The sequence below is a fragment of the Glycine soja genome, chromosome 9 (genome assembly GCF_004193775.1).
Source record: "Glycine soja cultivar W05 chromosome 9, ASM419377v2, whole genome shotgun sequence".
In the NCBI taxonomy this organism is placed as follows: domain Eukaryota; kingdom Viridiplantae; phylum Streptophyta; class Magnoliopsida; order Fabales; family Fabaceae; genus Glycine; species Glycine soja.
In genome coordinates, this window is record NC_041010.1 from 41,547,247 (window position 1) to 41,561,131 (window position 13,885).

General features: G+C 30.9%; 1 protein-coding gene across 1 annotated transcript; it reads right to left on the reverse strand.

Annotated features, from left to right (window-relative positions):
- Positions 1–1,263: 1,263 nt before the first annotated feature.
- On the reverse strand, positions 1,264–6,719 carry LOC114368972 (probable transcription factor KAN2). Its single transcript, XM_028326273.1, has 6 exons — positions 5,544–6,719; positions 5,350–5,426; positions 4,256–4,301; positions 3,976–4,135; positions 2,793–2,856; positions 1,264–1,867 (listed from the first exon to the last, which is right to left on the reverse strand). Exons 1-6 carry the CDS (start codon positions 6,238–6,240, stop codon positions 1,739–1,741), a joined length of 1,173 nt encoding a protein of 390 aa, XP_028182074.1. The 5' UTR covers positions 6,241–6,719; the 3' UTR covers positions 1,264–1,738.
- Between the last annotated feature and the right edge of the window lie 7,166 nt (positions 6,720–13,885).

The following is a 13,885-nucleotide window of genomic DNA, read 5'->3' on the forward strand; positions in this document are numbered from 1 at the left end:
TAATTACAAATACCCGAAGAGATTTTGAAATCACAACTTTATAGTAGTTCCTAACTTTATTCTAGTGAAGTTTCCTGACCGGGACAAATGGATGAATATGCCATTTTAAACAATGAATTGCGACCGTATTTTCTAAAAGTTTGTGATAGCTCAAAGCTTATTTGAATTAAATTATTAAAGAATAATTTGTGGAAATTTAATTATTATTATTATTATTATTATTATTATTATTATTATTATTATTATTATTATTATTATTATTTACATATGTATCAATGTGATATAACAAATTAATCAATCTTGTCGTACGCACTCAACTTATAGGCAATAAGCAGTAAGTACAAATTTAAATAAAAAAATTTTAACATAAAATTATCTAATTAAATGATGGCACGTGAATATTTTACATAATATCTTTTGATTACATTTTTCATAATTAAAAAAAAATCATCTACTCATTTTCATTTAACAATTTGAAAAATTTAATGACAAAAATATATGAAACTTAAATTTTGCTCATTAAAGGAGACAAATAAAAAATAAAAAAATTGAAAGGACTTTATTTTAAACAGAGATATAAGAATGAAAAGCTAACCTTATGGATCAATGTGGAAATTTAATTATTATTATTATTATGTACATATGGATCAACGTGATATAACAAATTAATCAATCTTGTCGTACGCACTAAACTTATAGGCAATAAGCAGTAAGTACAAAATTTAAATAAATATTTTTTAACATAAAATTATCTAATTAAATGATGACACGTGAATATTTTAAATAATATATTTTAATTACATTTTTCACAATTAAAAAAATCATCTACTCATTTTCATTTAACAATTTGAAAAATTTGATGACAAAAATATATGAAACTTATTAAATTTTGCTCATTAAAGGAGACAAATAAAAAATAAAAAAAAATTGAAAGGACTTTATTTTAAAAAACAGAGATATAAGAAGGAAAAGCCAACCTTCGTTTCGCATGGGTTTGCAATTTCCTCGGAAAACCAAATTATTTAGGCATAAAAAAGGAATATAGATTCTTTTCTTTTTTAGTTTTCCTTTTTAAAAAATATCATATGTTATCATTGCCACTTTATTTATTTCTTTAGTGAGTTCATTGCCACTTTATATGTACCTTGACTAAGTTCGTATTCTTTTTGACACTTTATTCAAAATTTTCAGTCTTTTCCTAAGTCCATATTCTCAATTCCTTCTTTTGTTCCTAAAGTGTAAACCATGTGGGTAGGCATAGAATTAAATATAGGATTAGGAGAACCCAACTTCTTTGTTGGAAATATCTAAATATTTCATAAATGTAAAGTGCTCCATTACAATTACCAAGGATCACTTCATACTTTTAACATAGGTCTCTCTCTCACACTCTCTTGCTCTCTCTCATGTCTCTTTCTTTCTCTCAGATTGAAAAACATACAAATCAATTAGATTTCATATATTTACCAAGAAAATATAATATGTTGATTTGGATCTCACAAGAGCTCTGATAGGAAGGCCATACTTTTTTCCCCTCATCCCTTCCTTTTGTTGCTTTCTGTCTTTCTTGTCTCCTTGTGTTCTTTAGCTCCTTTTACTTTTCTTTTTTTCTCTTTTGTTTTCTTTTTAGCTTTCTCTTTCTCTGATTTTCTCAGCGGGTTCCTGATTCTCATTCCAGAGCTCTACCTCTTTCAGTTTCATAGTAGTTAATGAATAATATATATATTCAGATCTCAAATTAAAGTGGCTGGCCCAAGCTGAATTCCAAATCCAAATTAGGCTTCTTCGGGCTTGATCCTGAAAGATTTGAGGATGAACTTCCATCTGATATTCTCTCATAGCTTAGGCACTTTGGATCCATTTCCTTCTGAAAAGCCAAATATAAAATAATTAATTAATGAAGAAGAAACAAATATCATAATATAATATTTCTTTTTCTATACAATAAAATCTTGCATATACTATCTAAACTCTCAGCATTAGGCCAACTCCAGTGTACTAAAAAATATTACTTTTGTTTCTTTTTATAGAAAACAAGTTATGGTAACACACTATTATAACTTTATTCTTGTAAAAAGTAACGGATAGTTCTAGTGTAATGATGAGAATATGATATAGAGGGGGAAAAATTAGAGATATATGCAAGTAGAACAAGAGAAGTGTGTGAACAGGTTTCCGGAATCAATCAATTTAAAGAACATTTGACTCGGAGAATAATTACAGAACATTTCTATCAATCGAGGGAAAGAAAGTTCAGATAGGTACACCTAAAAGCCTGCTAAGTGCTAGAATTTGCATGTTCATGAGCTAGCTTGCAATTATTTTTTAGTATACCATAACCATTTACTATTCTTGTGTTTGTGTGTGTATGTCACCTATAATTTCATAGTCTAGACCATTGATCATTGAGTCAAACGGGGTAGGTTTAGGTTTATATTGTCCTTTTCAATATGGTCATTAATAAATCTTAATTAGAGAGGGACGCCTTTTACGGCACAAATTTGGTTTTTTTAAGTGTTGTAATTAGTGTAAATGCGAAAAGGACTGGTCTACCCCATTTGAATTTGTGAAGGACAAAGCAGCTTTATGAAAAGCCTTTTCCTTTTCTCATCTTTATAATGTGCATGGCAAGATGAAAAAGATCAAACGTATTTCCTTTCCCTCTCAACTCCTTTTCATGCATTCCAAACGCAGCCTAGTATTTATGTATAAATACAACTTTTGAAACAAAAGTCCAACACCTTAGGCAATAAAAGGAGAATTTATAAGTAATTAGTAGCATTTTTACATACCTCAAGAGAAAAAGGCACGTTTCCAACAGAATCAGTCTTTGTCTTCCCATGCAACCAAGCTTCCCTGTTACAACCAAACACATGGAAAGAATATTTCCCATTACCGAAAGCCATGTAGTAAAAAAAATAAAGTGAGAAAAAGAAAGCCATCTTTTACTGCCTTACTTGTTTATTATAGCCCCTTATACTTAATTATTGTGCTGATTGAAATAAAGTTGGAGCCAGCCAATTCATAGCACATTGCCCATGGCTATATTATATTTATGTATGTATATATATGACCATTCAAGGAAATTTCAAAGGGCATAAATCATTTTGGCACCAGATTTCTAATTATGGGTCTACCAAAGGCTTAGCTTTGACACTAAGTTTTCCCAATTGTAGGGCGCATATAATAGGCTAATGTCTGAGCCCCACAAAATCCTAAGGAAAGAGATATCTCTATTTTTAAGGTGGTTTTTGGCAAATATCAAACTCCTGTCTCTTTGAATGGTATGTAGGAGAGTGTGTGTGTGTGGGTTCCTTTTTTACTCCCTTTTCACCCACTAGAAGAGAGTATATTATTACCCCATCATGTAGATTGGATGCCTCATGGTTTGTGGACAGACAGAACAAAGCAAACTGAAATGATTTATTCTTTTTGTGATTTTTTTGCGCCTAACCATGTTTGCATGTGAGGTTGAGAGAGAGAGAAAGGAGGATGAAAAGAACAAAGAGAGAAAAATGCTCATGTGAATAAGACATGCATGAATTGCTCCGATTTTTATTAGTATTTTTGCGGCATGACTGCGGAGAAACATAGAATGGAATATATATATATATATATATATATATATATATATATATATATATTATAAAAAAAAGTGAAACATGAAAAATAGCGCTTACAACTTGATCATAACTTTTAAAAAATATCACTTGCTAGGAAAACAAATATGTTGTAAGTATCATTCAAAACAACATGATGTGTAATACATTAATGATGGCATATGGAGACCTCCGTAAAACTGAAAATTACCTTCAATAGCTTTCAAACAATATAACTCTACGTGATACATATATTAATCAAACCAAAAAATAAAATGAAAAGGGAATGCATATATTTAATTAGAATGAATTATTTATACATAAGAGCAAAAAATGGACAAGTCTTTATGTTTTTAACCACAGCAAGAAGCATTACCTGGAAGAATTGCCCCAAAGACCATGATACTCCTTATCTTGATTAACACTTGATCTTCCCTGCTTAACGGATAGATCAGACCTTCTTGAGGATTTTATGTCAAACATTAAGTCATCAGAAGTATCTCCAGATGATCCATTATCATACACATCTGATTGCCCTAATTCATGATTAAAGGGGGAAAAAAGTTAGATAGAACAATAATAATGGATTAACAAAATTAGATTTTCTTGCCTTAATCTTCCAACAAATGTTAGATAAAGCGAAAATAGACACTAACCTGATGAAGCTGCCGCCCTATCTGTAGTTTTCACCGTCCGGTACATCTGGATTTAAATTTGTGCACCATAAACATTAGATAACATATATAGTAGTACTTTATATAGTAAATTAAAAAACACGAAAAAGAAACCCTGATAAAAATCATGTATAATATTAGTAAGTACTTATTATTTTTTAATTATAATTTACTAGCATGTAACACATCAAACAAAGAGGAAGATTAGCAGAAATCCAAGAAGTTTGTTTTAAGAAAAAGAAAAGCATACGAAGTTGCAACTTGTGAGTATTAAATTGATACGAAGTACAGTACAAGTTCAAACTCTGAAGCATTTATGGTTAAGGCAATATGCATATGCATGGAAGCATGTGACTAACCAGGGTTAAAGCTGGCATGGTAAAGAAACCCATATCTGAGGAACGGATCATTGAGAAATGATGGTGTTGGGCATACACGTACTTCCTTATCACATTTATTTTTTTCTTTTAAAATGCTATTTACACACAAATATTATATTTTATTTCATGCCATGGACTGAACTATGAGCTTGTCTGATCTCGGCTTGGCTGCGACTCATTTTGGATTCATAGGGCTTTGTTTGTCCTACTTGTTTTCAGAAATCGATAAGTACCTCACACACTCTCTCTCTTATTTTATTTTTTCTCTTTTTCCCCTTTAACTCGGCTGGTTCATTCTTCCAAAGCAAAAAGCTGTTTATTAGGTTGCAGAAGCAGAAGCAGAGGCAGCAGATCTAATAGAAAAAGAAGCGCTAAGAATTTGAGAGACCCTTTGTAAGGAAACCATTGGAATTTGAAATATATATTGATGACTTAACTGCTTCCTGTAATGTAAATGTATGCTGTGAATTTTTAAACACATATTATATATATGCATATGCATAGTACGTCTTACAAGCACCATTTAAAACTCCAATCAGAACCGTACCTCCACCTTCAAACTGACCCAAGAAATTCATAACGAATAAATTATTAATAAAATTAAAACACTCACCTCAAATACTATTTAATTCATTATTATACACATACTTAGATTACTATAAACAAGTGCAATTAATTAAGAACTTAATAGATTACCTGTAGATGAGACTTAACATGTGCCAACGTGAGATCCTTGACATCCATTAGCTCAAGAACTGATTTGGGTGTAGCCCCTAATGAAACCAAGTAAAAGAAAGAAAGAAAGATTAATTGAATTAACTTCCACAAGAGAAAGCAAGGGTGTAAGAAGAAAATTGATCAAGAAAAACAGGAGAAGAAAAGAAGCATACTTTCGTGGCCACCCAAGAGTTCAACGGCATGAACAAAGCGAGCGTGGAGGGTAGAAGTCCAACGCATCCTCGGAGCCCTCATGCTACGCTTAGCAGGGAAGCGTGACAAGAACCTCGATCTCATAAGGGCCTGAGAGTGGAAAGGGGTGGAACCATTGTTTGTGTTTGAAATAATAGAAGGGGTGGTGGTGGAAGCTTCTAGAGGGAGATGATGATGATGATGGTGTTGAGTGAATGGTATAGGAGGAGGGTTTTGGTACACCGGGATTCCCCTAATGGGTCTTAGAAAGCCAAGGTCTTGGCTTAGGCTTTGGTGCTGAGGCTGGAACAGTGGCTGCTGCTGCTGGTGGAAGTAGTGGTTTTTCTGAAAGGGTAGTTGGAAGGGGTTGGTGGTGGTGGTGGTGGCATTAGTGGGGGTGGCACCGTTTTGGAAGTGGTGATGATGAATGAGGTTAGAGGTGGTGGTGTTGGAGTGGTGGTTGTTGTTGTTATCTGAAGCTTTTGGATTGGAGAGGGAGAGGTCGAAGCAAGAGTCTTGTTTGGCCATTGATTGAATGGAGTTTCTTGAGTCCAAGGCTCTCTTCCAAAACCCCAAATCCATGTCTTCTTCTGTGCTTCTCCTCCAACTTGATGTGGGTTTCGCGTTTGGAGGGCTGATTTGTAAGGACAAGTCTGGTTGTGCTGGGAATAACTCCATCCAAACAAGCCTTTATCTTTACCTCTTTATGCTGCTTTGGCTTCTTCTTCTCTCTTTGTGTACTTAGTCGTGTAGATTTCCTTTTCCCTCTCGTTCAGTTTAAGTTTCCTTTTTCTTGTGCAATATATATATATAATATGAAAAATTTGAAGGATTGAAGAGAGTGTGTGGTGAGTTTTTGTGGAGGGGAGAGGGAGGAGCTACGAACTGGTTGCTAGGTGAGGGTAATTAATAAGATTTTTGAAGGTGTGTGTGGATGGAGTTTGGAGCATTCAATCAATTTGGAGTAGTTGCAGAGCAGAGATTTGAGATTGAGAGAAGAGGGCAAAGAGAAAGATAGAGAGAGAGAGAGAGAGAAGAGAGAAGGGAGAAGGGAGAAATGACAAGGTATGTATGTGAAGTGAATGGCTGTTTTCTTTTGTGTAAAGTATATGTGAGAAAATGACACTTAAGGGACTATACTATAGGGGGTGGTGGGCAAGAGAAAGAGAGAAGGTTGTTTCTTTTGTGGACGTGGGGGTAGGGTACTAGAGTGAGAAAGGGAGATAAAAAGAATGCAGAAAGGAAATAATGAAAAAATTAAGATAAGGAGGGGACAAAAAAAGAAAAGAAAAAGGTAAATGACTTGTAACTTTTATTCCTTTTTACAAATATACTCTTTTTTTTCTCTCTTCTGTTTTCTTTGGATTAAAAATGGAAAAGGAGGACATTTCTCAAAGACCTTTAACGCGTGTGTGCATTGTTTTCCTCTACAAATTAAACTTTCTAACAGCACACACACGTACTACACAGAAGCCCCCCCCCCCCTTTCACTGGACTGAAACCTAGGGCTTGGTTCTTTTCATGATCTAATACTTTAAAAAAATTGAAATTTACAGTCACATGATTGCACGCAAATTTCAACATCTTGGGGATTTGTTTTGTTTTGTTAACAGCCCAATTATAAACCACTCATTGAGGTCATGATGAACCCTAATTCTCCGCAAATCACATCATGCATTCTTCTTAGCATAAATTTGGACCCATCCATCCTATTCTTGTCATATTCTTTTTATAATCAACCAAGAAAATCAAAGGTATATTTGTGGGTTGTATCCAAAATGAGGACAAATTGGAAAGTCAGATTTACCCTATTTTAGTTGCCTAACGGATTGAAGAGGAGCTTTCTAACGTGGGTAAATTTGTCTTTAAACAATAAGGTCCTTAAGTCATCAAATAGACATCCGAACGTACTAGTGATTATATATATTCCACTTTCTCTCGGAGACACATAGCCCTAGACCTACAAAAGGAATCAAATCAATACAATATTTTTTCAAAAGAAAAATGTTTTATGTTTTCTACAAGGGAAAAAATGAAATTATAATGAACTTGTATATCAGAAAAAAGCCAAGAAATTAATTAAATTCATGGAATAATCAAATATTCCTGGTCCTTCAGAAAATTTGGGCCAAGAAATGCTAGTTTCGTTGACTTAAATTTTGCACACGAAAGCATATTTCTAAAACATGGCAAATTACAGGTAGATGGAACATTGACGGAAAAAGAAAAAACAACCGGTGGGTCATTAGACTCTATCAAAATTAAATTTTATGGTTATGAGTTTTAGAAATCAAATGGATGGATGGTCCTAATAACAGTCCATAAGAAAAAAGGATGGTCCTATAATACACTCTATATAGATAAACGACGTATGAATAATCTCTGTCTACCAATCAATGTGTGTCACTATCAAGTTCACACAAAATCATATGTGTGCCTATGTATCTTGATCATATTAAACTACAATGAATTACAAGCATATAAATAGCAAAATCAACAAGTCAAAGTGACCAATCACTCTTAATTGGAATTAAGTTTAGTAATCAATTTAAATTTGTGTCGTATAGAGGAAACTATTAGGGTTGGCTCATTTTGGGTCCAATAATGGAAGACATGACATGGCTTTCTATTTCTGCTAGCTAGGAATAGGGGATGCAAATATTTCAATCAGCTGGGGGTGTTAATGAGCTTTCGATATGCAAATTAAGTGGTGGTGAACAAAGTTTACTCACCTTGTTGAATTACCCTGCCCCTGTACTTAAATTTACATAAGAAACTTTTTCTTACATAAAAAAAGAAAAGTATTTTATGGCATCCATCACATATATAAGTTTGTTAATTAGCTATTAAAATTTGAATGGATATGTTGCAACAAAAAATGTACGACTTTCTTTTAACTAAATATTTCATATCATTGATTTTGTAGATGATCAATTCCTTTTATTATAAAATGGTGCGTAAGATGCTTAAGGATGACTCTAACCAGGCTCTAGATCTGTTTTTTACATCCAGATTTGGCTCTCATTGACCGAGGGGTCTAATTTGTATGGGTGATAATCCATATTCCGGATCCGATGCAAATGAGCTATAGTGGAGATGAATTAAGCATATATATGTAAAGACATTTCAATACCTACGTTAGTAGTGATTTTGACATAGTGACAATATACATTAGATGCATATCTGAGTCTGTTAATGTTATTTATAGGGTGCCCAAGATACATTAGATTACATGGCACATGGTCTAAGGCTTTTTTTTTTATCAACAAAGGCAGAATATATTAGATAGAGGATGCCAGGATCCGTAGACCATTTATGAAAAAAAAGAAGAAAGAAAAGCCCTTCATTTTGGTATTATGAAAAAAGTCAACAAGGCACATTCAATTTTAGGATGGTTTTTGTTTTGCAATATATTTCCTATAATTATAATGCAAAATAATCAAGCATGTATGTACAATATATTTACTAATTGACTGTAAATATATTCGAGTTCAATCTCTTGAAGTCATTCATATTTCTTGGTCTTGAGGGATTTTCATTGATACGAGAAAAATTAATGAGCATTATAGTACTAGCTAGTTAGCAATTAAGGAAAGAAATCGTTAATTTTAATTTGTAGATAGCCGATTCCTTAACTTTGGATCTAACAACTGGTAGGGTGGTGTTGGATCTTTCATTGAGTAAGCAATGCAATCATTGGTCAATAACGAAATAATTTCGATAAAAATAATTGAAATAACTTAGGGTGTTTGATCATTCGATTTTTTATGGAGGGGCGAACCTATAGCAGTTCCTATATATAGGCTTGACTACTTTTTGTTGGGTAAGTAATTGGTAAATGATGTTCTGGTCTGCTACCATTCTGTCCTAAATTACTTGAATGACCAACATGCTTTCTCCATTAAGTTAAAGCTAAACTTACCTTTTGACCCTAAATTTAATACAAATAACACTTATTATATAATTAATCGGTAACATGTCTTGCAAATCATTTTCATTTGAGTAATGAGCCTCCGAATTTGGTTAGAGATAGAGTAAAAGCTAAGATTCAAGTTCAAGTTCACCCTATCCTACTGAGATTTGGTCATGGTAACGAAAGCACAATATGTAAAAGGATATCCTCTATAAAACTCAAAGACAGCATACTTTGAGAAAAAAAAAAAAAGATTGTTTGGTAAGCATGGCCACATAATCAGGAGAAGGAGAGGTAGAGATAGAGCTGCAAGTTTTTTTTTTTTTTTTGTTTTAATGTAATGAGAAGGGGTATTTATTCTAAGAATTTATCCTACAAATAAAAAAGAGCTATTCTTGGACAAAAGTGACGAAACGGTGACAAAGATGTAGATTTAGTTATATATATACTATAACTTGTGAGAAAACAAAGTTAAATTTTCTTCTTTTATTTCCCCTTTTCATGAAAAAAGTAGAATCACTAAGACTGTGTTGGGCAAATAGAAAGATGATGCAAAACCTTTAATAATGCCTTTAAGCCTTGCCTACGACGACGAGCATTGGTATGCGTTACCCTTTGCTACGTAACTTTGCTTTAGATATCCCTTCCTTAAGTCATTACTCAAACCCAACTAATATCTATACATGACCTTCTTTTTTGGATAAAGCCTCGATAGGTCCCCCACCATTGCACCTTTTACACTTGTTAAAAAAATGTCATTTCAATTTAAATTGTTTTTTAATATTTCAAATATGAATTTTTTTTATATATATAATTGTAATTGTAATTGTAAGTATTAATTTATAAACTAAATTAATGTTCAAAGCCTATAAAATATTAACTTGACTATTTAGAGGAGCATGCAATTTTGACCATTAATTCACCATGAATAAAACAACAATAAAGATTAAATTTTGATCATTTCAATTGGGAGGGATATTTGCATGAGTGAGTTCTTATTTTAGCTCTCTCTGCTTGTAATAGTTTCTGGTACTTCTGGTAACCATGCATATTAATACATAATTTGATTTTCCGATAAAAAAAATAAAGATTAAATTTAAATCAAAATATGTTTAATCATTAATACTTATTTGTATGATTTATATTAATTCCTTTTACTTGCACTTCCGACGCACACAGGTAATATATGTATTTTTTTTTCCCGTTAAAATTAAATAAGCATCGAACTTAACTTTCTTTGTTAAATTGCCAATCTAATTATTAAAAAAATTAAAATAAATCTGTTTTATAAGGAAATCGATCTTATCAAAAAACAAAATATAAGTTTTGCTAAACTACATATTATGAATTGAATTGGGTAGCGGCATTTATGCTCTCAAGAGGTTAACTTTGTTTCTGTTTTTTTTTTTTTTTTTGTTATCATCCTAAACATGTCTTATGTTTAGCTTGATTTTTAATGAAATTCTCTTTGGCTTGTTAAAAAAAAAACATATTACGAATTGAAAGTTGTAATTCCTATATGAAAAGTACTATTAACATACTCTTCAACAAATTCTTTATTATCAGTTTATTCTTTAAAAGTCATTATTTTATTTTTTTTGAAAATGAAACCTAGTTACAAGATAATTGGTTTTTTTCCAGAAAAAAAAAACAATGATAAAGAGAAGGCCGGTGAAATTTTTTTGTTGTAAGTATTTTCATTCCCCCACATAAATGTTGTAAGTTTGTTGTGCCATCTTAATATATGAGGTTTTATTTGGCTGATAAAAAAAATTAGTCCTCAAAATATTTTAAAAATTAATAGCATCAATGATATTTGATTATTGCGTTTATATAGGGCAAAAAAATTTCATTTGAGGATCAAAACTGGAGTTCTTTTTATTTTTATAAATAGTTAAGAGATTTTAGTAATCAAAGCAAAGAAGAAACAATAGGCTCCTTATTGGATTTATAAAATCCAGTCAAAAAATTGAATAATTTAGTATGAATTTATATTGCAAATGGATATTATTATTATTAGTTGCGAGTATTGTTAGTCCTTAAACAGTCCAAAAAGATAGATTTCTTTTTTAAGAAAAGAATTGGAATTTGTTTTTTGCCTCTCGATTAACGAAATTAATCTTAGAAAGTTGTCCGTGTATACCTGCAACACTTTTTTTCCCTATGTTTTTCTGTGCAAGCACCATGATAATAAATATTGTTGCTATTGTTCTTGGTTAGGTTTGTAGCCTCATTTTCAATACATAGTTTACGGTCAAAAACAAAACCATCTTTCAGTACCGTTGAAGCCCAAACGGGACATGGGCTACATTTGTAGGGCTAACAAGGTTTTCGGTAAGGAGCAACTTTAACACGCGTTACGGTAAAAAGTAAAGAAAAAATAATCCTTCTACACACGTGAAGCTGCTGACGCATCTGCATAATTTCGCTTTTAAGTCCATTTTTTTGTTAATTGATCTTTATTTTGGTAATCCATCTATTTTCTAAGATATCTAGACATTACTAATTAAGTCCCTATTTTTTAAAATTTAGCAAATTTGATCTTTAATTTCGTCGATTTTAATACTTAAATTCTTAATCCAAATATTTAAGGTTTTTGATGAAATTTGAATGTGAAATAATTTAAAAGTTCAGAAGTAAAAAATTAAATAGAAGCTTAATAAAATTAATTTAAAATATTTTACAAGATGTAAAACTAGAATTTGAATTTGAATTGAGGAAGTTTTGAGAAGACAAATTCGTCGATGTAATTTATAAATATTTTGAGTAGAAAATGATTATTCATTTATTTTAGGTAGAAAAAAAAAATAACAAGGAGATTAAACCGGCTAAGTTTTTTAAAAATAGAAAGGATTAATTAATTAAAAGACCTTGAAAAAACAAAATTTCACATAATCAAAACAAAAGGGAAAAAAAATGTATGCAGTCTTGTATTTATTTCTCATTTTAAAATTTCAAGATAGGAGTACCGATTAGTATTTTCTGAAATATATCCTCGTTAATTAGAAAAAAGAGAAAAAATAGTATATGAAATATAAAATAATAAATGAAAAGATAAAGGACTTATTATATTCTAAATAATTTTAATATAAATGAGAAATAATTATTTTTCTTAATTTTTTAGCAATATTCTTCTTCTCAGAAAAAGAAGAAGCAATATTTTTAAATGAATGATAGAAAATTGAGAAAGTAATCATTAATCAGCACTTATTGGTTTAAGTGGTTAAAAGTTTCATTTCCTTTAAATCATGTCTCGAAAGCCTTTTATCTGAAAAAAAAAAAAGTTTTGCCTTTTAGGTAAGTCTGTTTAATTCAACAAATATTAAATAGCATTTAAAGTAACATTTATACACCGAGAATTTAAGACAAAAAAAGAAAAAAATATTGAGGGTCTGAAAAAACATTTTCCTTCTTTTAGAATGAGCCTTTCATATATGCTTATGCTATGCTAACCAATGCGTCCTTTAATTACCACAGGAAGGAAGCACCTAGCTTACAGCTATATTTATTGAATATGAAGGAATAAAGGGTCCCTATAAAAGTCTAAAACACACAGTGATTGATCCTCACTGTGTTTCTTTTAAATTATTGGTTAAGTTTGGACAGGTATAATACAGAGATGTTTAACATCGAGGATTATACTATTACTCTAAATCCCAAATACCCACCTCATTTTTGTCACCAAAGACAATCCTACATTGAGACCAACAAAATATTCCAAAGTAATTTCCCATGGGAAAATGACATCTAATCTTTGCTTCAAACAAAGATAAAATGGACCAAATGACAGTGTTAATAATGAAGTCCTCTGAGACTTGAGAGTACAACACTTTAATTTTTCCAAGTCAAACAAAGTGAATCCAAAATCTCACAAACTTCTATCTATCCGAGAGCATATTATAATAATTGAATAATTAATCTAGTCTCATAGATGAGTTAGTAGTGGTTAATATTATTAAATTGTCTTCCTAGGGTTCCCGACAACATTAGAAGCACTGTAAGAATATATAGTAATAATTAGGTTTAATTGTAAAATTTATGTTACTATTTTACCTGTTACATTAAATTATTTTTCTTATTTTTTTAATTCACTATTTGAGTTTCCCATATTTTAAAATATGTTATTTTAGTCCGTTAAATTTTAAATTAACTATAAGAAAAAAAAACACTCTTTTACCACTATTCTCAAGTAGTTATTTAAATAATTGATATAAAATATAGTATTAATATAAATTTTATGTAAAAATAATTCAAAATTTAAATTTTATTCTTTTTAAATTTGTTATATTTTTATAATTATACATATATATATATATATATATATATATATATATTATCTTTTGAAGTATAATATATAAGATTAAATTCTGTTTTCTCATAAATTAGAATACTTATATTTATATAAGTTTT

Bases quoted from the DNA above. Each gene is read 5' to 3' on its own strand.
- LOC114368972 (XM_028326273.1), bottom strand. From the start codon at position 6,240: ATGGAGTTATTCCCAGCACAACCAGACTTGTCCTTACAAATCAGCCCT. The intron at 4,302-5,349 runs GTAATCTATTAA...ATTTAAATCCAG, and splicing joins ATGTTAAGTCTCATCTACAG to ATGTACCGGACGGTGAAAAC. The intron at 4,136-4,255 runs GTTAGTGTCTAT...ATCATGAATTAG, and splicing joins TAGGGCGGCAGCTTCATCAG to GGCAATCAGATGTGTATGAT.